Source organism: Rhinopithecus roxellana, chromosome 5 (genome assembly GCF_007565055.1).
Source record: "Rhinopithecus roxellana isolate Shanxi Qingling chromosome 5, ASM756505v1, whole genome shotgun sequence".
NCBI lineage: Eukaryota > Metazoa > Chordata > Mammalia > Primates > Cercopithecidae > Rhinopithecus > Rhinopithecus roxellana.
The window spans coordinates 133,192,589-133,219,169 of NC_044553.1; the positions used below are offsets into that span (position 1 = coordinate 133,192,589).

Genomic DNA, 26,581 nt, shown 5'->3' on the forward strand with positions numbered 1-26,581 from the left:
GTGACGCTCGGGCTGACCGCATCCCCACCCCCGGTCGCCCCGGGTCGCTGGTGCACTGCGCCTGCGCACGCCTCCCCGAGGACTTCGCAGCGAGGGGCGGAGCTTGGCCCGCCAGTAACTAGGTCTCCAGGCACCGGGAATCACAGAAGCTAGATGAGAGCGCCTGCGCGGCCGTCGGTTGAGGGAGAGGTCAGGTCTGGGAAACTAGGCCCTGGGGTTTTCCCTGAGCAGGAGCGGTGCCCGAGGGCCTCAGGTACGCAGAAGGGCGGGGAGACAGAGGGTCAGCACCTCAACCTCCTAAGGGCCCGAAGGGCAGGAGAGAGAGAGAGGACTTGTCTCCAGAGGCGGAGTCCGCAGTGGGGGCGTCCCAGCTGACCCTTCGAGACAGAACGTGACTTCAGCCTTAAGGATCTAAAACCGGCTGCAGCCAGGTCAGGTGGCCCTCAACGCTCAGGTTACAAAACTTTTACCGTCTGCGCTAAGGGGACTCCTGGGATGAGGGTTTGACAGCCAGGCACCTGCTCCAGGCCCTAGCAGCCTCTGTGCTCTTTTGAATCAAGCACGGTTCCAGCAGGAGGGAAGCCCTGAGAGCTCTTTGTGCCAGTCACTACCTCTGGACCACAGCTTGCTCACCTGTAAAATGGTGAGGCTGGACTCGGAGGGAACCCTTCAGTTTACAGGTGAAGAAACGGGGGCCAGCAAGGGAGAAGTCGCTTGTCCTGTTACAGGCCTAAAACCTGACTTTCAGTCCGATGCTCTTTCCACTTACTATAGAGTATACTGTGCGTGGCAGAGGCTGGTGCTGGAGGAAAGGAAAGCTAGGTGGCAGGAACACCTGTAACACCTTCGTTTTTCTACCCTCAGGGCCTAACACACTGTCTTGTGCATAGTAATCACTCACCAACTGGTTTTTGACGGGAAGCTTTGGCAGATCCAGCACCACTGTCCCCAGAAAAGTTTAAGGAAATGTGGGCAGGGCAAATGTAGAAATAGTTTGCTTTAGCAGACGAGAGTGAACCTCAGACAAACTCTTCCCATGTATCTGGTTTAAATCTCCCGTAGGCATCAGTCCAGGCCCTGAATGGCTGGACTCCAGCGGTTGGCATCACATCTGCCTGTGGGCGTTATGCTCCCACATAATACAACAGAAGCTCCAGGGCCCCACTCAGCCAAGCAAGACTCTTACGAACAAGGTGACTCTTCCCAGCAGTCCTTGAAGGGGCACCTGAGGAACAATTTCCAGAAGCAGCTTTTGAGCAACAAAGAGTTGACTCTGGATAAAGTCTATACTCACCCCAAATGGAACACCCACACAAAAGCCCGGAGCTATTCCTATCCCCACTGTACTGGAATCAGCCACCAAGATGCAGGAAGTGATTCCCAGGGCCAAGGGAATGGTTTGTTTTACTCATCAGGCCCTCAATCCTGGTATCCCAAAGCCAATAACCAGGACTTTATCCCCTTTACAAAGAAACGAGTTGGAGTGGACCGGGCGTACCCACTGAAACCCGTGGTCCACAGGAAGTCGTGCAGTACAGGTGAGTCTGGCACTGATGGGGACCAGAATGTCTACCCAAGGGCCCCTGAACTGAGAGAGTTTTCATCCAGGAACTTTGATGTGAGGAACCAGGTCAACTTTTCTGTGGTTGATCCTGTTCTTGCTACCATGCAGGCGGAGAAGGCCTTGGCAAACTTGGACAGGACTGAGTGGGTACAGATCCGAAGACTAGAAGCTGCAGGGGAGAGCTTAGAGGAGGAAATCCGAAGAAAGCAGATTCTCCTGAGGGGAAAGCTGAAGAAGACAGAGGAGGAACTCAGAAGGATCCAGACGCAAAAGGAACAGGCCAAGGAAAATGAAAACAGAGAGCTACAGAAAATTATATTCCCCAGGAGCAGAGTTAAAGGTAATAACAGCAACACCACGCACAAAGCTGTCTTCTCCCCAGAATTTGATTTTGAGGAAGAATTTAGTAGAGACAGGAGAGAGGATGAAATTTGGGGACGGTCTCAACAAAATTCGAGTCCATTCCAGCTCTCTGATTATAGAATCCGGAGACTCAAAAGGGAAAGGCTGGTAGCAAGCAATAACAACATTCGAGACCGAGTCTCAGAGCCATCGATGGAGAAGTTCTCCCCGCCTTCAGAAACACCAGGCGGTGCTTTGCAGGGATCTGCCAGAAATTCCAGTCTCTCCACGGCACCAGACTCCTCAGGTTCCAGCGGCTCCACTGAAGAGCCACAGCTGGGTGAATGCAGCCACTGTGGGCGCAAATTCCTCTTGTTCAGGCTGGAGAGACACTCCAACATCTGCAGCAGGATGCGGGGTTCCAAGAGGAAAGTGTTTGACTCCTCCAGGGCCCGGGCTAAGGGCACAGAACTAGAGCAGTACTTGAACTGGAAGGGGCCAGCTTCAGCCAAGGTAACAAGAACCTTATGGATGTGACTTGGTGTGGGGATCATTGTAGGGGTCTGTTTTGTCATCATCAGTTTTCTTTAGGGAAAATTCATGTGTCATGTAGGAAGAATTGACGTCTAGAATTAACATTTCTTGATTACTACTGTATGCCAGCATTGTGATGGGAGCTTTGCATGTGATCCTCGCATAATCTCTCATTTCATCAGTTCAAAAATCAAGACTTGGACAGGCTAAGTAACTTGCTTGAGGTCACAAACAGCTTTAAGTGGCAGAGTCAGCATATAAATCTTGGTTAGAATGACTAAAAAATCTAGACCAAGAATTTGTGTCCTTTGGATTATAAAAGTAATAAAAGTTTACTGTAGAAAATTTAAAAGACACAAAAAATCTAAAGAAAAAAATGCAGCCTTTTGTCACCTGGAGAGAATGCCTCACTCTTTGCAATGTATTCTGCCACCTCCCAAGACTAGAATCTGTGACCAGTCCTTTAAGTACTCTGTTAAGATTAGCTCAGTGTTGGTGGGCGCAGTGGCTCACGCCTGTAATCCCAGCACTTTGGGAGGCTGAGGTGGGCGGATCACGAGGTCAGGAGATCGAGACCATCCTGGCTAACATGGTGAAACCCCATGTCTACTAAAAATGCAAAAAAATTAGCCAGGCATGGTGGCGGGCGCCTGTAGTCCCAGCTACTCAGGAGGCTGAGGCAGGAGAATGGCATGAATCCAGGAGGTGGAGCTTGCAGTGAGCTGAGATCGCACAACTGCACTCCAGCCTGGGCAACAGAGCAAGACTCCGTCTCAAAAAAAAAAAAAAAAAAAAAAAAAAAAGATCAGTGTTGACATAGCTTCTTCGTAAATAGATGAAACACAATTAAGTTTGGAATTCTTTTTCTCCCCATTTAGAATGTAAACACCTTGAAGGTAAAAAGGACTTTCTTTCTGGTTATCTAACAAACCATGCCCTTGCCAATTATTTCTCACTTTAGAAAAACCAGGTTGTAAAAAGTAAGGGCTTCGTGACACTTACATGATAAATTTAGGTGAACTTCGTAGGCACATTTGGACATATCTGGAGAAGATTATCTCATAAATGAATGACATGTCAAGGTTTTGCCAGTTGGTTTATAAAATGGTTATTTCTCAAGGTGTGGCATGCTGACAAACTTTATTTTAGTAGTTTTAGTGTTTAGTGTTTCAGTGTTATGTTAGGAAAATATAACAATATATTAAGCCCCTGATTTCCAGGGATCATAAATTTACAGAAAAATATTAATTAATTGTAAGGATGAAGTGAAAGTGCAGATGACTAAAGTTTGGGAAATTGTAGACTGTATGATCTCCGAGGCCCTGTCTACTTCTAATATTCCAGAAAAATAAGAGAGTGTCATTCTGTTTTCATTTCTTTCCAACCCTCCCTCCACTGTGCTGGCACCTCTTGTCCATTGGGACCTTACAGTTTCTGATATTTGCTGGAGCCTTTAAAAACTCACATTTATATGATGGTTGTTAGAAGAAATTGTTTACAATTAGAGTTCTTTTTTTCAGTACAGTTTGGGGAAATCACAAGGAAGTCCCATCCATGTTCAGAGATCATCTCCCTGAAATCTAGTTTCCAAAGAAGAAATCAACATTTTGCTCTTGCAGAGAATAATGTGATGGCCACTCACTGTTTTTTCCTGTTTTCTTTCAGTTCAACCCAATAATCCACTGGGAATTCACTCTGTCCCACTGTAGCAATTTATTTTTGGTCAGAGCCTAAAACAATCTTGTGTTTCTTAAATTCGCAAATACAGTTACGGTGAAGCAAAATAATTAGTTTCCTGAGATAAGATGCTTCAGCTTTATGGCAACTAGTTTGGGGGAATGTGTGACATTGAGGACACCAAGACAGAAGAGACCTAGACTAAGATGCACCCGCACCACCCTGGTAATGTCTCAAATCTTATTCCAGAGTGCTGTGCCTTTGGAAGCTGAGTGGTTGTACCTTCCTGTCATTCCTATAGAGTACTCAAGAACAGGTGATTTTCCTGGTATCCTTTAATCTTCACGTAACTTCCAGCAGACGCACACCCCGTCTCTCTCCTGGACTGTAAGCATTTTTGAGGACAGGGAACATATCTTTGTGCTTTGTGCTTAATAAGTGTTAACTGAATAGAATTTCAGTACAATGAGGAATAAAACTGAGGAATTAGAGTATAAGAAGTAAATTACTAAAGTATCTCATACACTTGAGGAACTTTCCCCTGATCAAATTCTTTGAGACAGAGTCTTGCTCTGTCGCCCAGGCTGGAGTGCAGTGGCGTGATCTCGGCTCACTGCAGCCTCCACCTACTGGGTTCAAGCAATTCTCTGCCTCAGTCTTCTAAGTAGCTGGGATTACAGGTGCCCATCACTACAGCGGCTAATTTGTATGTTTAGTAGAGACGGGGTTTCACCATCTTGGCCAGGCTGGTCTTGAACTCCTGACCTTGTGATCCACGCGCCTCGGCCTCCCAAAATGTTGGGATTACATGCATGAGCCACCGTGCCTGGCCTTCGAATCTTTTAAAGGTTCCTGGTTACCGTCACTAACACTCTCTTGCCTTCTTGTCTGTTTCAGCAAGAGACTTTCCAGAAGGATCCTTTCTTTTCTTTCAATAGTCTCTCTTCCTATTATTCATCATTAACAATGCCAGATCACCAAGAGCTGTTTGTCTTTTTCTCTTTTAAAAATTTTAGTGTGGCCGGGCGCAGTGGCTTAAGCCTGTAATCCCAGCACTTTGGGAGGCTGAGGCGGGTGGATCATGAGGTCAGGAGATTGAGACCATCCGGGCTAACATGGTGAAACTCCATCTCTACTAAAAATACAAAAAACTAGCCAGGCGTGGTGGCGGGCGCCTGTAGTCCCAGCTACTCGGAGGCTGAGGCAGGAGAATGGCGTGAACCTGGGAGGCGGAGCTTGCAGTGAGCCAAGATCGCGCCACTGCACTCCAGCCTGGGCGACACAGCGAGACTCCATCTCAAAAAAAAAAAAAAAAAAAAAAAAGATTTTAATAGTGTTTGCATGCATTTACAAAATCATGTAGTACTGACTGACCTATACTGGAGCCCCTAATTCAGGCCCCGGAGGCAGCCTTCAGTTCTGTTAGATGGTTCTTCTGGCCTGCCTTTCCATATTTCTAAATAATATGTTTATTTTCTTATCAATTTTCTACATCACCTTTTTTTTTTTTTTTTTTTTTTTGAGACGGAGCCTCTGTTGCCCAGGCTGGAGTGCAGTGGCTTGATCTTGGCTTGCTGCAACCTCCGCCTTCCAAGTTCAAGCAATTCTTGTGCCTCAGCCTCCTGAGTAGCTGGGATTACAGGCGCCTGTCACCACGCCCGGCTAATTTTTGTATTTTTAGTAGAGACAGGGCTTCACCATGTTGGCCAACTTGGTCCTGAACTCCTAACCTCAAGTCATCTGCCCACCTCAGCCTCCCAGAGTGCTGGGATTACAGGTGTGAGCCATGATGCCTGGTCTACCTGGTAACTTCTTGGAAGCTGGGAGTGAAATTCTCTTTCATATTCCCTCTCTCCTACTGTTGTCCTTCTCTTACCCTTCCACTGTAGTTGAATCACAAGTTTTTGTTAAGTTAGCTTTCGCATTGTAATGATCATGTACATTTTGTTCTTTAATGAGTGAACAAATTCTGTCTCTGCCCACATGTACCTAGAGTTAATAATGGATGTATGTTTTCATTTCCTTCATTTTCTACATACCTGTCTTTTTTTCCCCCCACAATGATCCATCTGATATCAGACATCTGTTAACGTTTTTGTAATGCTCAAACACCTCTCATAATCTATCAGTTTGATTTTTTAATTCTGAAAACCTCCCTTCCACCACTCTGATCCCTTCTGCTCCAACCTGGACTGCTTATTCTCTAGGCCTGGTGCAAACCCATTGTCTTGGGACTTCTCTTTGCTTCTCTTCTTTGTTGGGTCCCCTGTTTCCAGCATCGTGTCTTCCTTGTTCTTGCATTACTCCTTCCTTTGCTGAAACTTACTAAGAAAGGTGCACAGCAGGTATGCTGTCTTGGAATGAATGACACTATCTGTGTAACAGGCCCCCATTTGATGCTTCGGCTAGGTACAGAATTCTAGGAGGAAAGTGATTATCTGTTAGAACTTTTAAGGTATTTCCCACTAGCTCGTAGCATCCAGTGTATTGTTGAGAAATCTAATGCCATTTTGATTCCTGTTTCATTACAAGAAACCTTTTTTTTTTTTTTTTAAAAAAGGCTACAGGATTCTCTTTATTTTGAAATTCTGAAACTTTACAATAATTGTGCTGGATACTTGGTAAGCCATTTCAGTCTCAAAATGTGTGACCTTTAATTCTAGGAATATTAATTGTATTATTTCCTTAATAATTTTCTCCTCTCCAGGTGCTGTGGCTCATGCTTATAATCCCAGCACTTTGGGAGGCTGAGGCAGGTGGATCACCTGAGGTCAGGTGTTCAAGACCAGCCTGACCAATATGGTGAAACCCCATCTCTGCTAAAAATACAAAAATTAGCTGGGTGTGGTGGCGCATGCCTGTAGTCCCAGCTACTCGAGAGGCTGAGATAGGAGAATCACTTGAATCCAGGAGGCTGAGGTTGCAGTGAGCCAAGATTGTGCCACTGCACTCCAGCCTGGGCAACAGAGTGAGACTCCATCTCAAAAATAATAACAACAACAATAATAATAATAATTTTCTCCTTGTGCTTTCTGTGTTCCTTCTGGAACTCTTACTGGTCACATGTTGGACTTCCAGGATTAACTTTCTAATTTTCTAATCTTTTCTTTTTACTTTCCATCTTCATCTTTTTTCCCATTCTGAGAAATTTTCTTGACATTAGTTTACAACATTTCTATTTATTTATTTATTTATTTATCTATCTATCTATTTATTTATTTATTTTTTGAGACAGGGTCTTGCTCTGTTGCCCCGGCTGGAGTGCAGTGGCATGATCTTGACTCACTGCAACCTCTGCCTTCTGGGTTCAAGCAATTCTTCTGCCTCAGCCTCCTGAGTAGCTGGGACTACAGGCGTGCGCCACCACACCTGGCTAATTTTGTGTATTTTTAGTAGAGATGGAATTTCACTGTGTTGGCCAGGATGGTCTTGATCTCCTGACCTCGTGATCTGCCCACGTCGGCCTCCCAAAGTGCTGGGATTACTGGCATGAGTCACCGCGCCCGTCCTCTAAATAATTTTTATTTTTAGCTATCAAAGTTTTAATTTATAATAGTTCTTTCTGGTTCTCTGGTTGTCTTTTTTCATAGCATACTCTTCTTGTTTTATGGACATAATCTCTTCTAATACTCATTTTGTTGATATGGTCTCATGTTAAAAGAAAGTTTTCTTCTGCTGCCTGCCTTGTTGCTGCTTCCTAGGTTTTGTTTGTGGACTTTCTGGGCTTTTTCTTGTTAGAGCTTTTAGTAAATATCTGATGATTCCTGGCTGTCCTTTCATATTTAAGCTTAAGTGGGGCTTGTTGACTAAGGATCTTCATATTAAAGTTACCAAATAGTGAGTCTTTTAATTAGCGTCTCCCAAGGTCAGTATCTGAAGGCTTTTCTCTGGACTGCTCCGTGTATCCAGAGAACCCCTCTTTTTCCTATGAGGATGTCAATCTGCTTGGTACTCTGGGGGCTGAGCAGGGGAAGGAGGCTGACAGTTCCATAATTTGGTATGTACACTTGTACTTAATCCCCATTTTCAGCCCCAAGATTAATCCAGTTCCACCGTCTGGATTTCCTGAGTCAGAGGTCTGTCTGGTTCAATTTCTCCAGAGAATAAATCCTCGCTCTTCTGTGAGTGTGCCTGGGTGTTGGACACTTGGATGCGTAAGGTGGGAGGAGCCGTGGGGTCCTGCTTGTTTTCAGTCCTGTACCTCCTTACTTTCCACTATCTGGTACTTCCAAGCACTGAACGTCTCTGGATTCTGTTGGGAAAGTGGCTTGCCTCTCAGCAGTACCTCCTTTGCAGGCCCTTGGTTTGCCTCAATGCTGGCAAGTCAGTTACCACTGTTGCTCCTTTCCTGTTCTTTGACCTTGCAGATTAGTACCCTTTTCATTTTCTTACTGTTATTCTAAAAGAGACTCAGGAAGGAGACAGGTGCCAAGTTGAATGATCAGTCTCCCTTTTACATTACAGGCTGAACCTCCTCGGAAGAACAACTGGAGACAGAAGCACGAATCTTTTATCCATACGCTCCGCCAGGCTCGAGAGGTCCAGCAGGTAACTGCCAAAGGTGAAAACCGTTCACACTTGCCTCCCATCCTGCCTGCAGAAAACCCAGACTACATTCAGTGTCCTCACTGTAGCCACCACTTTGCTCCCAAGGTGGCTGAGCAACACATTCCCAAGTGTAAGACCATCAAGAACCGTCCTCCACCTCCAAGGAAGCATTATAGTTGAGCAGACAACAATGGGAACTTTTGGATAGGTCAGAAAGCTCTGCTTCTTTTCAGCAGTAAATGGGAGTAGAATTTGATGCAAAGCAGAGAGAAATCAAACAGCTCCCAGATCTGCCTGCAGAGTTGAAGTCTGTGAGGAGAGAGCCACTGCTAAGCAGCAGGAGGCAGAAGGAAGCCCCAGCTTCCCACTAAATTACAACCTTGGGCTGGTAAGCTTTATGTTATTGCCCTCAGAATTGACGGGTGAAGACACTGAAGAGTCGTGAGCAGGCTCCATTAAAGCTCTCTTCTTGCATGCCTGACTTGTGCTTTGTGCTAGTGAAGTGCCTACATCTGGTTGTGCCTTCCTGTCATTGCATGTATGTTCAGAGTTCCTGTTAACTCTTGCTTTTGTAGAAGCTGGAGTTATTAGGATGTGTTGGTATCAGAGGGGCATGATCACCCAGATGGTAACTCTTATAAAAGATAATACAATTTTGCTGTAAGGCATTATTAATGGCAATCTATCCTTGGTCTCCCTGGTGCATGATCCTGGCCAAAAACCAATACAAGTATGTAAGGTTAAGGCACCAATGTCTCCTAAACCTTCCCTATGGTGTACTGTGTAATAAAGGAAAGATCTTTATGTACTTTACAGGGTCGGGATGGGTGTTGGGGGGAAACACACTATACTTCTCTCTACTTGTTCTTTTCTAATGGGTTTCATATGTTAAGAAAGAAACCTCCATTTTAGCTGTTAATAGCACTCTACTTTCAAATCGGTTTGGCTAAATGACTGTTTAGAGGCAGCAATATCTACCATCAAAGTAAACTGAGATAGGCTGGGCATGGTGGCTCATTCCTATAATCCCAGCACTTTGGGAGGCTGAAGTGGGAGGATTGCTTGAGGCCAAGAGTTCAAGAGCAGCCTCGACAACAAAGCAAGAGCCCGTCTCAAAACAAAACAAAGCTGGGACATTGCACAGTGTCACATGCCCTTGGCAATTATAGCATAGTCAACTTCTATTTGAGACAGTAAACTCTGAAGGGAAAGGGATCAAATCTTCTTAATTTTCTCTGTGTAGAATATTGCCTAGCGCAAGTTAGACCCTCAATTAATGAGGTCTGGAGATTTAAAATTAAACAAGGTGAATGAGTCCCAGACGTGAAATGAGAGAACTGATAATGTCTGCGAGAGTATTATCAGTTCAAATAGAAGTGAAGTTAGTACAACAGATAGAAATCCTAGGATTACTGTTCTGTATTACTCAAATTGTTAGTTTAAAATACTGGAGAAAAACTGCTCAATTTGAGCTAGACAACAGGGCTAGACAGACAACAAAATCCTATTTTACTAAATAACAAATGGCCACTCACTCTTGCTCCATTTCCTCTGCAGCTTCTGCTGAGTTGCTGGGCTAGCAGATCAGACCAATTTGAAATGTGAGTTAAGGCTTTAGCGGTGAAGCTGCAGGACACAGGCTGGGAAAAAAAATCCTATATATTTAAAAAGGAGCACATATTTCTTTGCACTCTTTTTAATTGTTCCAAAGGAAAGGCGATAACACATAATAAAGCTTTATGGGTAGCCCCTTAAGGAAACCTCACACAGAGATAATGGATATTTAACCTAATAGGCAAGTTCAATGAAATGTACACTTTAAGTGGGAATGTAAACTAGTACATTGCAATAGATGGCAAGAATAAACTGTGGCCAAGGTCACAAAATGGCAACATGTGGACTGCTTTGCTCCACAGATGTTTTATTTAGCTGGCCTAGTATTCACAATATGATCCGACATTTAAAAACTGGGATATGGAACATCTCTTGAAAAACTGGAAGTTCTGGAAACACCGGGCCAGCAACCTGCATGGCACAAATTAGGTGGGGTTTAGAATCGGATGGATGCTCCTTCAGATGGGAATGGTAGCACCAGACCACCGCAGTCTCACCTGACCTGCTTCACTTCTTTACTTTTATCTGTCTGGTACCACAGGCACCTGGATTCGGGATCCCTGGATGTTAGTAAGGTCAAATGTTGTTATATGTGGGGAGTGCTTTCTATAGACAAGGAAGCAGTTATTCACTCTCATTTTGCTAAAGAAATAAAACAGCAGTCAATGCCTTAGTGTTCCCTTTAATCTCTACATGTTTAGGCCTTGGTTATATTAGAAATATCTTTCAAGGCCGAACACGGTGGCTCATGCCTATAATCCCAGCACTTTGGGAGGCCGAGGTGGGCGGATCATGAGGTCAAGAGATCGAGACCATCTTGGCCAACATAGTGAAACCCCATCTCTACTAAAAATACAAAAATCAGCTGTGTGTGGTGGTGTACGCCTGTAGTCCCAACTACTCGGGAGGCTGAGGCAGGAGAATTGCTTGAACCCAGGAGGCAGAGGTTGCAGTGAGCTGAGATTGCGCCATTGCACTCCAGCCTGGTGACCTAGTGAGACTCCATCTCAAAAAAAAAAAAAAAAAAAGAAATATCTTTCATCTTTTAAATTTAGCTTGATCTGGTCTCTGGAAAGAGGTAAGAACCTTTTTAAAAAAAAATCTAAATCTCTTCCCGGATAGCTCAGAGGATGACAGTAAATAAATGCATGCTGCTTCTTAATGTCTGTATTTTATACTACTTTATCCAATAAATGTTTAGCACAAGTAAACATAAATTCTAAAGTTCATAAGGTTACACCATGGGAGAAATTTCATGGGAAAACTCACATGGAAACAAATTTCATTAAAAATGTATACAGATGTGCCGAGACAGTATTTCTTTTTTATTTTATTTTATTTTTTTGAGATGGAGTCTCGCTTTTGTTGCCCAGGCTGGAGTACAGTGGAGCGATCTTGGCTCACTGCAAGTTCCGCCTCCCGGGTTCACGCCATCCTCCTGCCTCAGCCTCCCGAGTAGCTCGGACTACAGGCGCCCACCACCATGCCCAGCTAATTTTTTGTATTTTTAGTAGAGACGGGGTTTCACCATATTAGCCAGGATGGTCTCTTATCTCCTGACCTGCCTGCCTCAGCCTCCCGAAGTGCTGGGATTACAGGCGTAAGCCACCATGCCCGGCCTGCCCAAACAGTTTTTCTTTTTTTTCTTTTTGAGATGGAGTCTTGCTCTGTAGCCCAGGCTGGAGTGCAGTGGCGCGATCTCAGCTCACTGCAAACTCTGCCTCCTGGGTTCACACCTTTCTCCTGCCTCAGCTTCCCGAGTAGCTGGGACTACAGGTGCCCGCCACAACACCCGGCTAATTTTTTTGTATTTTTAGTAGGGACGGGGTTTCACCGTGTTAGCCAGGATGGTCTCGATCTCCTGACCTCGTGATCTGCCCGTCTCGGCCTCCCAAAGTGCTGGGATTACAGGCGTGAGCCACTACGTCTGGCTGGAGACAGTATTTCTTAACAGCAATGTATGTAATGCAGCACAGCACCTTCTGGTCAATGTCTGCTTTCATTATCAATATATCACTCTCCACAGCTACACAGGAGGTAACAGAGATGTGACATAGTGGAGTTTTTCTCTCTAATGTTCATGATTCTGTGAGGTTTAATGATCAGCATGTTTATTTCCACAGTTAATCATTGAAACAATAAATGATTTTTGGCATTGCAGCAGGAAGGAACATGTTTTATAGTCCTGATAACAGCCCACTCTGCCCTGACCATCATGAATACTTTTTTGGAGGTTTAGGGATTTCATCTGGATGAATTTACTTAAAATGCATTCTTGCCCCTGAATTGTTCTATTATGAATGTTTGTGAACATATGGCAAGTGAAATGAAAATTTTTAGTGTACTTTTGCTTTAAACTTCAGTGAAAGGCTCAGCCAAGACAAGTAACGTGGCTGTGCTATGCCAGGGAGACCAAATTCAGTTCAATCTCTTTGAGGGAAAAGTTTTACCAACCATAAACTGGCATTATCACTTGGAAAGGCCCCCACTGAGACTGAGGAGATAGATAGGTACAAGAAAGAATCATCCTTTTAGTGGCTAAATTTTTCCCTCCCTCTGCACTTTCAGCACTTTTAGACATTTTGGGGAAAAAAGCTGTAGCAGCAGAAATGATTCTGCTGGCAAGAATAAGAAACTGGAGAGAAGCAAAGACTATTTCTGTGCAAATGTCCCTTGCATTGTTTCTGTTCCAAGAACATTATTTATATAAAGACTCACAGAATCAAAGATTCAAGGAGGCTTAGAATCTGGATGTTTTATCCCCAGAGACTAAGGTCCATGCACAGGCTTACTGAGGCACAGTACTGATTAAGAGCTTAAATGTTTATTTAAAACAGAAATGCCAAACCACTCCACCCTCAACCTTTCAAGCAACCTGGCTAACAATAAACTAGTTCTTCCACAACAATGTTAGAGCAGAGGAGTAACTCAGGTTATACTGTAACTCAAAAGCAATACTACTAGAAAGCTTAAAACACCTAGCACTGCGTAAAGAAAAAAGCAGGACAAAATTTAAAGAGAATTAGCTGCAGAAAACCATTCAAAGGCATTTCTACTGCTTCATCTTTTACTCCATCCCCCTTTGAACTGGTTTCTGTTTGCATACTTGTTTGGTGGGAAAAAAAATCATATGGCTGTCTCAGGCACAATATGAGAAAGTGCAAACTGTCTCTAAGGCACAGAACTTAGATTCTCAGCCAGATTAATAGCAAATCTAGACTTCCCAAGGGAATATGCTAGAGAAAATGACCACAGCGTTCCACTGCTAGGGAAAGACTCCCCTATGAACAAGACCAGGGCGCTCACCCACCCCCAGCATTCACTTTCACCCCACCTTCTCAGCAATGTGCCCATGTCCCTCAGCTCTACAGCAGAAGCAATCCTCATGATGAACACCCAAACTGACCTGGCCTCTCAGGCCTGCTGAGATGATGAGCATGAGGATATAGGGACATGACAGGCCAATCAGTCCCTTAAGAAAATCAAAGTTGCATTTACATGCTGAACCAAAACCCACTGTCAGGGTTTACGGCAACCCCCGCAAGTCTCCAGAACTTGCAACTTTAATCAAAGTTTGGCTGCTTCCCTGATTTCAAGAAAAGGTTTCAGTGATTACATTAGTACTAATATACTAGGCTTCCCAGAACTGAGAAAACAATGGGAACATCAAACCAAAGAAGATCCCATTAAACAGAGTTGCCTGTCCCCAGCAACAGGGTTCTCCCCGAGCATCAGCCTTTATGCCACCAGTTTTGGGGAAATGGCAAGATTTCCATTGCACAGGACCTCCCATAATGTTGAACAGATGATCAAACATTTTGGTCTGGGGAAAATGAAACAAAATTATTTTAGCTGTTTGTAGGAAGGTGGGATGTGAGACTCATCAAAGGTAGGATGTGTGATACAAAATACCACAGGAACATTTTACAAGGCTAGGTGGAAACACAAAGCTCACATCCTTAAGGAAACCATCAAATACTTGCCTAGAACTTTCTATATGAAGTTTTGTTCTTCTAGGACACTATTTCTCTTTGGCAAAGCTAGCTTTTTTCTATCTACAAAGACACAATGAGTACAGGATTAGAAGTGAGCTCTCAGCCAAATTCCTTTTGCAAGTTCTACCTGTTCTGTTAGGCTTCAGGGACTCCCAGGGTTTGGTGCTGGCTTTGGGTCACTCAGGTAGGAAAGGTGATACAGATTCATTGGTTATCATATGGCTTCATAAAACACCAAAAGGAGAAAAATACTGACTAGACACACAGAAAGAAAGTGGTTAGGGCTGCTGCTATCAAGATCAGAACCCTAAGAGCCACGAAGGCAGAGGCTCAAGAAGTCTTTCCATGGGCAGAAGACGGAGAGCTCTCTAAGCCCTCTCTAAGGTACCAAGTAGAGGCAGCTAAAGGAAGACCTTTTCTTCTTCATGATTTTCTCTTAAGGCTATTCTGACTGCCCCATGGACTCAACTCTCTGAGACACCTCATCCTTCAGAGACACCTTATTACCTCATCCACAGCTAGGAAATCCCACCCAGCACTGGCCACAGCCTGAAACACCAGCTGTGTGATGAGGAGGGTCCTGCCCTTTCTCTACTCCTCATTCAAGAAATTTCAATTAACTCTCAGAGGAAAAGCAACCTAAGCCTATCTTTCCTCCTGAAGCATTTAGCTGCACAGAGTAACTGAACTTTCTGGAAACAAGCCTTAGATGGACTCCATCAGACATATTTTCCTGGACTCTGGGCTCCCGAGAGGGCTCAGACTACTTCACCACTCTGCAGAGGACACTGGACGGGTCACGCCTGACTCCAGCCCACTCCAGCTTTACACTTTTCCCTCTCCCACCCAGAGGGGTAATGCCTGGTACTGAATTCCCAAGGCAGCTTCCAATCAATGGTGAAAATGATACATGGGATATAAGCTGCTACCAGCGCAATTAAGGTGAGCACTGTGTCTCCTCTTCAAAGGTGGGATCAACAGATGAGGTACAGAGCTGCTGTTGCTATGGCAGTCCCTGATGACAAAGCCAGGGCCATGGGGGCCCTTCCATTCTCCAAAACAATAAAATCACTCCTAAATCCTATCTAAAAGGCAATGCCACTCTCCAAATGTACGAGGAAAGTGCTTCAGAGCCTCTGCCTTGCGCTCCTCTTCTGCAAGTGAACAAAGCCAGGAAAGCTGCTCTCTGCATTCGGTAAGTGTGCTGTGAAGTTCTTTGGGTCCCAGTTTCCTGGGGGCTCTATAGGCTCAGGAGACTAGAGGCTGGGTCGACAGGAGTCTGTTCCCAGGAGGCACCAGGAATCTGAATCTAAGTCAGGCTTTGGATCCATTTCCATCTCTTCCTTTGCGGTCTGAGTTCCTTTGGAATGCATCCCCACCTGTCCGGATAAAACACAGTTCTGTATTAGCAACAGTGCCACCTAGTCACAGCAGTAGTTCAGTACTATATTTTCAATGCCAACCTCTAAGGATTTATAGCCACGATCTTGTGAGACACTCATGGCACTATTTTACACAGTCATACCTTTATATTTATTGCAGGTAGGGTGACCAACTATCCAGGTCTGTCCAGGACTGTGGGGTTTCCTGGGATGCAGAACTCTCAGTTTTAAAATGGAAAATGTCCTGGGCAAAACAATCTTCTCCCTGTTAGAGCTGCCAATCTTACCTCGTGTTTGTTTTTTTTTTTTTTTGAGACAGGGTCTTGCTCTGTTGCTTACACCAAAGTGCAGTGGTGTGATCATGGATTACTGCAGCCTCGCCGTCCCCAGATTCAGGTGATCCTCCCAACTCAGCCTCCTGAATAACTGGGACTATAGGCGTGTGCCATCTGCCCAGCTAGGTTTTATTTTTGGTAGAGATGGGATTTCACCACATTGCCCAGGCTAGTCTCGAACTCCTGGGCTCAAGCAATCTCCCAGTGCTGGGATCACAGGTGTGAGCCACCATGCTCAGCCTGTATATTAATTTCTAAAGTAATTTCATAAACATTAGTTCATTTAATCCTTCAAAGAACCATACAAGGTATCTGTTATTTTCTTTCAGGTGAGAAACCAGGGCTCAGAGAAAACAAAGTAAGTAGCCCAAACACCTACAGCTGGTAAATGGCAAAGCCAAGGGCCTAACCTTATTTCTCCGCTTCTGCTTCCCTCTATATAAAACAATGGCATGGCTCTCAAAAAATAATGCAAGCAGAATCACTTTTGAAGTATTTTCACTAAAAATGTTTAATGTGAATCCAATCAAGCCTTAGGTTAAACTTCCAGTTTTCAGAAAAGACAGGGTGACAGAAAAACAAGTTAGACAACACCCTGAGAAAACAAGACAAATCTAGAATGTGGGACATTCTGTTGAACAACTGGCCTGGTTTCTTCAACAAGTCAGTATCATAAAAGTATTTTTTTAAAAAAGATGAAGCAGAGCATGGTGGATCATGCCTGTAGTTCCAGCTACTTGGGGGGCTAAGGTGGGAGAATCACTTGAGCCTGGGAAGTCAAGGCTGCAGTGAGCCATGTTTGTGCCACTGCACTCCAGCCTTGGTGACAAAGCAAGACCCTGTCTCAAAATAAATACATAAATAAGGCCGGGCGCAGTGGCTCACACTGGTAATCCTAGCCCTTTGGGAGGCCGAGGTGGGTGGATCACAAGGTTCGACACCAGCCTGGCCAATATGGTGAAACCCCATCTCTACTAAAAATACAAAAATTAGCCAGGTGTGGTGGTGCACACCTATAGTCCCAACTACTCGGGATGCTGAGGCAGAAGAATCGCTTGAACTGGGAGGTGGAGGTTGCAGTAAGCTGAGATCACGCCACTGCACTCCAGCCTGGATGACACAGTGAGACTGTCTCAAAAAAAATAATAATAAAAATAAAAATAAATAATTTTTAAAAGGTGATGGTGGTGGAGGGAACTGTTTTAGATGAAAAGAAATAAGAGACATAACCAAATATAATGTGGGGTTCTTGACTGGATTCTAGTCTGATAAAAAATGGTTATAAAGGACATTTTTGTGGGGAAAACTGGGAAAATTGGGGTATCAGCTGGATACTAGATGAGAATATGAGAATTGAGAGTACTAGTATTAATTTTTTTAGGTGTGGTTATAGTATTGTGGTTGTTCAGAAGAATGTCTGTACTTTCAGAGGTATGTAATTAAGTTTTGTAAAAGAAAAAACACAAAAAGCAATGCAAGTGATGAAAATGATTCAATCTAGGTGCCTGAACAAGGCCCAAGGCTTCTGGGATTATAATTATAAAAGTGATATCATTAAAAAGTAAGGATCGGCCGGGCATGGTGGCTCATGCCTGTAATCCCATCACTTTGGGAGGCTGAGGCGGGTGGATCATGAGGTCAAGAAAGCAAGATCATCCTGGATAACATGGTGAAACCCCGTCTCTACTAAAAATATAAAAACTAGCTGGGCGTGGTGGCGTGCACCTGTAGTCCCAGCTGCTCCGGAGGTTGAGGCAGAAGAATTGCTTGAATCCGGGAGCTGGAAGCTGCAGTAAGCTGAGATTGCGCCACTGCACTCTGGCCTGGCAATAGAGCAAGACTCCATCTCAAAAAAAAAAAAAAAAAAAAAAAAGGAAGGACCTGCAAAGGGACAAGTCTATTTCAGTACTTCGTGTTTTGTTTCTGTGATTCTTCAAAACAGGCTTAGAAATTGGATTTTTCTTTTAACGCTCTCACCTGCTGCCCTCCTTCTAATTTCTTGTTTAACTTCTGCAGTTGGGTAAAAATTTGGAGGTTTTCTTGTTGTAGCTTCTGTTGTTCAGCCAGACACTTTAACACCAGACCCTGCAATCTCTCAACCTCCACCTGCAGAGAGCCGCATGCACAGGCAGGAGGAGTCAGTGGTGTTCCCTTCCCAGCACAGGTTACTGCAGGATTCAGCCGAGGTGACTAGAGAGACAAGAAGAGATTGCAGGAGGTTCTGCCCCGGTGTCATAGCTCCTCAATCCAAACTTCCTCTAAGTGCAATCAGATTTTACTTTTAAATTAACAAGATACACATGAATATATGTAAGAGAAACAGAAATGGTAGCATTATAACAGCAATGGGCACTGACATAACAGGGAAAGCAAACTCTCTGCCTCAGTCCCCATTAGGCCAAGGTGGGAGACCAATCATCTATTTTGGAAGACTTTGTGAAAAATTTTGAAGTGCACTGGTATCTTCTTGTTTAAAATGCTGAAGTAAGGCAAAGCATAATTTGGTTTGGAACAAGTCTTTCAGATCACTGTGAGACCCAAAGTGTCAATATTCATGAAATGCAGTGAATCACACTTTAGAAAAAATTTGAGAGGTGGTCAGTAAACAGGACCACCAACACAATTTAAGAAGGTGAACTGACAGAGAAATTAAAACATTCACCTTGAAGTTTCAAAGGTATGATTACCTCTTCTGGGAAGCTTTCTGATGATCCTAGTCTGGATTTTTCTCTTTTCTACTGTACTTTGTTTATAGGAGGGTTCAGCAAATAGCCCATGGGCCAATTCTGGCCTACTGCCTGTTTTTGTAAACACAATTTTATTGGAACACAAGGTTGCCCATTCATTATGTATTACTTGAGGCTGCTTTTTGTGCTATAATGTCAGAGTCAAGTAGTTGCAAAAGAAGCTGTACATATTTCGGTCTAAAATGGTCTCAAATAATTACTATGTGGCCTTTAATAGGAAAAGTCTAAAATAATTATGCAGCCTTTTATAGAAAAAGTTTCATGACCTTGGCTTATAGTTTTATTGAGGTATTTACCACAATGTCATTTTTACCAAGGTTAGCTGTGCATGTGTTGCTTCCTCACTAGACTACCATTATTACTTCTTTTTTATATTTAGAGCCTCTAAATTACCCTGCCAGTGTCATGAAAAACTGAATTTGAATTTTGGTATTTCTGAGGCAGAGGGAAAAGACAATCCTTTTAAAAAGGTGTTAGCCTTTCAGAAATGTGGAAGGGTAAATAGCTTTCTGAGGCAACTGAGTTTAGTCTTGGGTTGAGGCTTTAAGTACTGCTGAAGAGACAGTATAGTAAGTTGATGCAGGGCAACGGAAACCCAAAAGCTAGAGTGAGGCCAGAAGAACTGGGCAGAGCTTGTAGTGACTGTTTACCTAGTTGTGATTCAAAGGCAAAAAGTTCAGTTACCCAGGCTCCTACTTGGGGCTTGTGTTCCAAAGGAGCTTCAGAGGCCACTTTGAGTCCTTGCAGCTCTTCATAGGGCAGGGTATCTTTCTCAGATTCTGAAAATGCTGCACTGAGAGGAGATGGGCTGTCAGGCATGGGGATAAATTCTGCATTTTCCAGCTCCTATGTAAATGAGAAAGAATCTCATTAGTCTGTTTGCAGTATTTGCTTCCTCCCAAATTCCCTTCTCCTTTTTGTTATAGTTTTCCCTCTGTCATGACATCAGCACCCTCTAGTGGGCAAGACAGTTGTGGTTAGCAACATATCACAGCCTACCTGTGAGCAAACTGCCAACCCTTCATCAGGGGAGGGACGGTGATGCAAAGGCAAACTCAAAGAACACAGGCTGGAGTGACACACACACTTACTCTACACAGGCTATTCAGTGAGCTGGGAAGTTCCAAGGAAGTGGCAGTGAGGCTGGTTGCCACACTGCTGAAAGCTGAGGCTAAAGGTGCAGACAGAACAGCATATTGTTTCCTCTGTTCACCCTCCTCAAATCACTAGCAAGTTTAGTCTTATTAGACAGGGAGCTTTAAATCTACAGATTCTTTTTTGAAACAGGGTCTTGCTCTGTTGCCCAGGCTGGAGAGCAGTGGCACAACCATGACTCACCGTAGTCTTGACCTTTGGGACTCAAATGATCCTTCCACACCAGCCTCCTGAGTAGCTAGGACCACAGGCATGTGCCACCATGCCCGGCTAATTATTATTTTTTTGAGACAGAATCTCACTCTGTCACCAGGCTGGAGTGCAGTGGTACAATCTTGGCTCACTGCAAACTTCACCTCCCGGATTCAAGTGGTCCTCCTACCTCAGTCTCCCAAGTAGCTGGGATTACAAGCGTGTACCACCACACCTGGCTAATTTTTTGTATTTTTAGTAGAGACAGTTTCACCATGTTGGCCAGGCTGGTCTTGAACTCCTGACCTCAAGTGATCTGCCCACCTTGGCCTCCCAAAGTGCTGGGATTTCAGGCGTGAGCCACCTCCTCGCCCAGCCTTATTTATATATCTATTTATTTATTTTTTTTTTTGAGACGGAGTCTTGCTCTGTCACCCAGGCTGGAGTGCAGTGGCGAGATCTCCGCTCACTGCAAGCTCCGCCTCCCGGGTTTACGCCATTCTCCTGCCTCAGCCTCCCGAGTAGCTGGGACTACAGGCGCCCACCACCTCGCCCGGCTAGTTTTTTTGTATTTTTTAGTAGAGACGGGGTTTCACCGGGTTAGCCAGGATGGTCTCGATCTCCTGACCTTGTGATCCGCCCGTCTCGGCCTCCCAAAGTGCTGGGATTACAGGCTTGAGCCACCGATCTATTTATTTTTTAAGATGGAGTCTCACTCTGTCCCCCAGGCTGGACTGCAGTGGTGCAATCTCAGCTCACTGCAACCTTTGCCTCCTGGGCTCAAGTGATTCTCCTAGCTCAGCCTCCCAGGTAGCTGGGATTACAGGTGTGTGCCACCACACCCAGCTGCTTTTTTTTTTTTTTTTTTGAGACGGAGTCTTGCTCTGTCACCAGGCCAGAGTGCACTGGCGTGATCTCGGCTCACTGCAACCTCCACCTCCTGGGTTCAAGCGATTCTCCTGCCTCAGCCTCCTGAGCAGCTGGGACTACAGGTCTGCGTCACCATGTGTGGCTAAGTTTTGTATTTTTAGTAGAGATGGGGTTCCACCATGTTGGCCAGGATGGTCTTGATCTCTTGTCCTTGTGATCTGCCTGCCTCGGCCTCCCAAAGTGCTGGGATTACAGGCATGAGCCACCTTGCCCAGCTAATTTTTGTGTTTTTAGTAGAGATGGGGTTTCACCATGATTGGCCAGGCTGTTCTCAAAATCCTGACCTCAGGTGATCCTCCTGCCTTGGCCTCCCAAAAAGCTGGGACTACAGGCGTGAGCCACCATGCCTGGCCCCGGCCTTATTTCTTTTTAAAGTTTTATAGAGATGGGATCTCCCTATGATGTCTAGGCTGGTCTCAAACTCCTGGGCTCAAGCAATCCTCCTGCCTTGGCCTCCCAAAGTGCTGGAATTACAGGTGGGAGCCATCATGCCTGGTCTTTTTTTTTTTTTGGTAAAAAATTTAAAATTTCACAAACCATAAATATTCACTGTAGAAAATGAGAAAATACAAATGGGCAAAGGAAACTAATAAAATTCACCAGCAATTCTATCACTCACAGACAACCACTTTAAAAACTGTCAATACATAGTCTTGTCGACATTTGTATTACATATTTCCTAAAAGAATGAGATCATACAGATATTTCATCCTCTTCTGCATAGCCATATGTTGTGACTAACTTTCCATGAAAAGAAATATACTTCAACATTTTTACTTTTTCTTTTTTTTTGAACAAGGTTTCGCTTTGTCGCGCAGGCTGGATTGCAGTGGTGCAATCATGGCACAGCTCGGCTCACTTCAGCCTTGACTTCCCAGGTTCAAGTGGTCATCCTGCCACAGCCTCCTGAGTAGCTGGGACTATAGGTGCACACTACCACACCCAGCTAATTTTTAAAATTTTTTGTACAGACAAGGTCTTGCTGTGTTGCCCAAGCTGGTCTTGAGCTCCTAGGTTCAAGTGATCCTCCTGCCTCAGCCTCCCAAAGTGGTGGAATTATAGGCATGAGCCACTGTGCCCAATCCAACATTTTTACTTTCTGTATCTCAACTTTCATCAACCATTTTCCTACTGTAAGGCATTCCAATTGCTCCAATATTCCATTTCTATAAATGACAGCATAAAATCTGTAAGCTTAATCTTTATATACATGTACTACAAAAACTGTCATCAAGGTAGGTTATAGTAACTTATAATACATTCACTTAAGTAACAAGGGTATGAGAACATTTTTTATCTCTTTTTGGAAAGAAAAAAGGATTAGTGATTAGGCAGTTTCTTTCCAGGTAGAAATCAGAAGGCTGGATTCAGGATGCACAACAGTTTACTAGGTACTTGGAAAACTGAGAGACCCTGACAGCTCTTTCTAGTTCCTGCAAAGGGTCAGATATTTTATCCAAGTTACTTCTTCCAAAGGAATTACCTTTCGAAGCCAGCCAGGACAGGAGCTGCTGGCCCCATTACTGTTCCCCATGGCCTCTGTGGGACTGATTAAACCTTCCATTCCTCGGTCTGCTTCCATTGTTCCTCGGAAGCCTCCACTTGGGTCAAGAGTTTCAGATTCCTGCTGACTGTCCTCTTCTTCACCACTGCCGCCCCCGCCGCCTCCTCCCGGGCTAGAGCTCTGAAACACTGACAGATACACAGCACAGAAATAGACAGCTTTGCCATGCAGCAAGACAGATTTACCACCTGACAACCCCACTTAACCTGGAAAGGTGCCTAGAGCTTCATGAAGTGCAATGGCAACAGTGCAAGTCAAGTATTAGGGATGAAATTTTTGGTTTTCATACAAACTATGTTTTGTAATTTTGTATAGTTGTATTTGTGTAGCAGGATGCTCATAATGATAATTCCATTTACCAACTTTATCTTATATCCATAGCAGGTTATCAGTGTTCTAAAAGCATTACCAAAAAATTCCCCCAACCACAGCCCACCAAATCTAGCACCCATGATTACTCTGCTTCTTTAAAAGATACATTCAGATTCCAGCATCCTCCATAGACATTTATCTTATATAAAAAGGTCTTTAACATTTGAGTCAAACTCCTCTTAAAGTTGCCAAATAAACTTACCATTAACTCCCTGTCCAGGGAAAATCTGAATGTTGAATTCTTCAACCTTTTTTTTTTTTTTTTTTTTTTGAGACCAAGTCTAGCTTCTGTTGCTCAGGCTGGAGTGCAGTGGCCCGATCTCGGCTCACTGCAACCTCTGCCTCCCAGGTTCAAGCAATTCTCCTGTCTCAGCCTCCTGAGTAGCTGGGATTACAGGCATGTACCACCGTGCCCAGCTAATTTTTGTATTTTTAGTAGAGGTGGGATTTCACTATGTTGGCCAGGGTGGTCTCAAACTCCTGACCTCAGGTGATCCGCCTGCCTTGGCTTCCCAAAGTGCTGGGATTACAGGCGTTAGCCACTGCGCCTGGCCAATTCTTCAAAATTTAATGTGAACATTACATTCTCTGATGACTATCTGTATGAATTTTTATAATATAATGGCTGGTTCTTTCATATCATACAGCATATTCCAAGCAACCTTAATGAAGACTAGCTGATGTGTGGTCAGGAAATGAAACTGAATTTTAATATGGGCCAAAGAAAAATATAATTAAGAAGATTAATTTGTCAAAGTTAAAAAAATTGCCTGGTATTTTCTTTTTTTCTCTTACTCCTCAGAGATCCTTATTCTGATGCCTGGTATTTTCTGAGGCTAAATGTAAAGAAGGGTTAATTATCACCTGCTATGCTGGCCTGGGGACTAACTGGGTCATGCTGAGATCCTACAGAAGCAGCAGAACTATAGTTACCAAAGTGAGTTCTGAAGCTTACTTTTTTGTTTTAAATGGCTTTTTAAGATTATGCTGCATTTTAGATATACCTAAGACTATTTTAACATACATGTAAATTTTCATGCCTAACAATAAACATAGGTCTATCTGCTACCAGAACTAGAACTGCACTATCCAATATGAGTTACTAGCCATATGTGCCTGCTTAAACTTAAAGAGAATTAAAAATTCAGTTCCTCAGTCATACGAGCTACTCTCTTGCGAGATCAATAGCCACAGAAGGCTGGTAGCTACTACACTGAACAGCACAGATATGGAACATTTCCACCATTGCAAAAAGATCTACTGACACTGCTGAACTAGAGCATTACCTATATCACTGTATTTGCCTTGTGAATTCCTTCCTTCTCTGGCCTCCTACCCAGATGAAACCATTCTGTTTAATTTTATGTTTATCATTTCTTCTTAAAAACTTTATCGCCTTTATGCATCCTTAAATAACACATTACTATTTATTTTACTTTTATTTATTTATTTTTTTAAAATGGAGTCTCGCTCTTTCGCCAGGGTGGCATACAGTGGCACAATTGTGGCTCACTGCAACCCCCGCCTCCCAGGTTCAAACAATTCCCCTGCCTCAGCCTCCCAAGTAGCTGGGAATACAGGTGTGCACCACCATGCCCGGCTAATTTTTTTTTGTATTTTAGTAGAGACAGGGTTTCACCATGTTGGCCAAGATAGTCTCAATCTCCTGACCTTGTGATCTGCCTGCCTTGGCCTCCCAAAGTGCTAGTATTACAGGCGTAAGCCACCACGCCCAGCCTATTTTACTTGTTTCTAAACTTTATAAAAAGGCCATGTAGTCTGCTGTAACTTGCTTTTTACATTTCACATTATGGAACTATTTGGAGATGTTCACTTTCACTCCAATGGATGGTTATAATGCATTTAATCAACAAATAGTTACTGAGCATTTACCATTTGCCAGGCACTGTTCTAGGCAAGTAGATAAAATTGATAAATAAAAAAGACAAAAATCCCTGTTCTTCCTCGAGTTTACATCTTCCCACCAATGGACATTTGCTTTTAATTTTATGTTTTTCCTTTAAATACTGTTCTAGCAAAACAAAGTTGTAGTCGAACTGCTGTGCTTAGCAAAAGATCTTTAGTCAGTTTTGACAGATATTAATATACATAAACAGAAATGCCAAGCAATGGGCTACTTAAACTATATATAATATGGTATAATAAGTCGGTGTATATGTGTAAACTGAAGTTCAACAAGTCTAGATCATGTTTTCAGCTGTTTTGTTTTTGGAGGTTTAATCTGTTTGACCGATTGTTTATGTATTTATTCATTCATTCGAGATAGAGTCTTGCTATGTTGCCCAGGTCCGGATTGCAGTGGCTATTCATAGGCATAATGATAGTGCACTGCAACCTTGAACTCCTGGCCTTAAGTAATCCTCCTGACTCAGCTTCCTGAGTACCTAGGATTAATGGCTGTGCCACTGTGCCCAGCTTTAATCTGCTTTTATTCTGGGTATTTATGTGTTTTGATTCCAAACAATATCAGAATCTGGGCCGGGCATAGTGGCTCATGCCTGTAATCCCAGCACTTTGGGAGGCTGAGGTGGGCAGATCACTTGAGGCCAGGAGTTTGAGACCAGCCTGGCCAAAACGGTGAAACCCTATCCCTACTAAAAATACAAAAAATAGCTGAGTGTGGTGGTGCATGCCTGTAATCCCAGCTACTTGGGAGGCTGAGGAAGGTGAACCACTTGAACCTGGAAGGCAGAGGATGCAGTGAGCCACTGCACTCCAGCCTGAACGACAGAGCAAGACTGTGCCTCAAAAAAAATAAATAAATAAAATAAATCAGAATCCTGGTTCTGAGACATCAAAGGCTACAGGGACTCTAGCAGGCAGAAAACCAAAAGGAAAATAGATTCAATTCCTGGCATGGTCCCCAATAATAAAGAACCATGAAGACAGCAGTCAAAGGAAATCTATCAGAGATCTTTGGGATGATTCTCCTAACCACACTGAAAGTTTAGCCGAGTTTTATTCTGAGTGCCTGTTTTGGTGAACTATCTCTTTAGACTGGAATACCCCGGGGAATACTGTGGAAGTAGAGAACTCACTACCCCCTAGAATAGCAAGGAAAGGAATAATACATAAGTCATATTACAGTACTGGGCAAGCTACTTAGTTAACTTCCATATGCGTTGGAGGCAAAGATGATGTACTCTCTCTCTGATCACAATGTAAAAGTCATAACTTACTGCGAAACCAACCAAAACATGATCCTCTCTCTTAACCACTGTATTCTTCACTTCCCAAAGACATTTCCCATTTTCCTTTGGGTTTTGGAGTGTACATGGAATCTAACCAAAAGATTCACACTTCAGAAAACCACTGGTACTTGAAACATTGGTACTTACCAGTTCCAATGGATAAGCCACTGCTATTGGAACGGATGGTCTTAGAATTCAATACTTTCTCTGAGAAAAAATATTTGGTAGGTAAGCACTGTATACAGATATAGGCAAGGAAAATGAGAGAAGACTAGGATAGGGAGATAATTGCTCTCCCTGACTTCAGACAACTTTAGACTTATAACTTACAGTTTTAGAAATTAGTATCATAAGCTAAACACCACTTGCTATTCTAATTATATTCACCATCTACATTAGTAGCTGTCTGCCTTGGCTG

The 26,581-nt window shown here is 43.7% G+C and overlaps 2 protein-coding genes across 8 annotated transcripts in view; one reads left to right on the forward strand and one right to left on the reverse strand.

Annotated features, from left to right (window-relative positions):
* The first annotated feature begins 80 nt into the window (after positions 1 to 80).
* On the forward strand, positions 81 to 9,146 carry ZC2HC1C (zinc finger C2HC-type containing 1C). 5 transcript variants are annotated; one of them, XM_010382663.2, is made up of 3 exons: positions 81 to 253; positions 1,063 to 2,419; positions 8,582 to 9,146. In XM_010382663.2, the coding sequence occupies exons 2-3, from the start codon at positions 1,082 to 1,084 to the stop codon at positions 8,843 to 8,845; spliced, it is 1,602 nt and encodes a 533-aa protein (XP_010380965.1). In that variant the 5' UTR covers positions 81 to 253; positions 1,063 to 1,081; the 3' UTR covers positions 8,846 to 9,146. The 5 variants fall into 5 exon arrangements, with proteins under 5 accessions (XP_010380965.1, XP_010380966.1, XP_030787179.1 ...); XM_010382664.2 differs by having other exon boundaries at positions 1,063 to 1,904; positions 8,582 to 9,139; XM_030931319.1 differs by having other exon boundaries at positions 129 to 454.
* Positions 9,147 to 13,081: 3,935 nt separating this feature from the next.
* Positions 13,082 to 26,581, reverse strand: part of NEK9 (NIMA related kinase 9) — a 45,272-nt gene continuing 31,772 nt past the window's right edge. For 2 of the 3 annotated variants that reach the window (XM_010382667.2, XM_010382665.2), the window contains exons 18-22: positions 26,311 to 26,370; positions 22,499 to 22,707; positions 19,423 to 19,584; positions 17,969 to 18,181; positions 13,082 to 15,653 (exon numbers count right to left, since the gene is read on the reverse strand). In XM_010382667.2, the coding sequence (XP_010380969.1) occupies positions 15,531 to 15,653; positions 17,969 to 18,181; positions 19,423 to 19,584; positions 22,499 to 22,707; positions 26,311 to 26,370 (767 nt within the window). In that variant the 3' untranslated portion in view covers positions 13,082 to 15,530. The remainder of the gene's footprint in view (positions 15,654 to 17,968; positions 18,182 to 19,422; positions 19,585 to 22,498; positions 22,708 to 26,310; positions 26,371 to 26,581) is intronic. The other variant, XM_010382666.2, reaches the window with a different exon arrangement.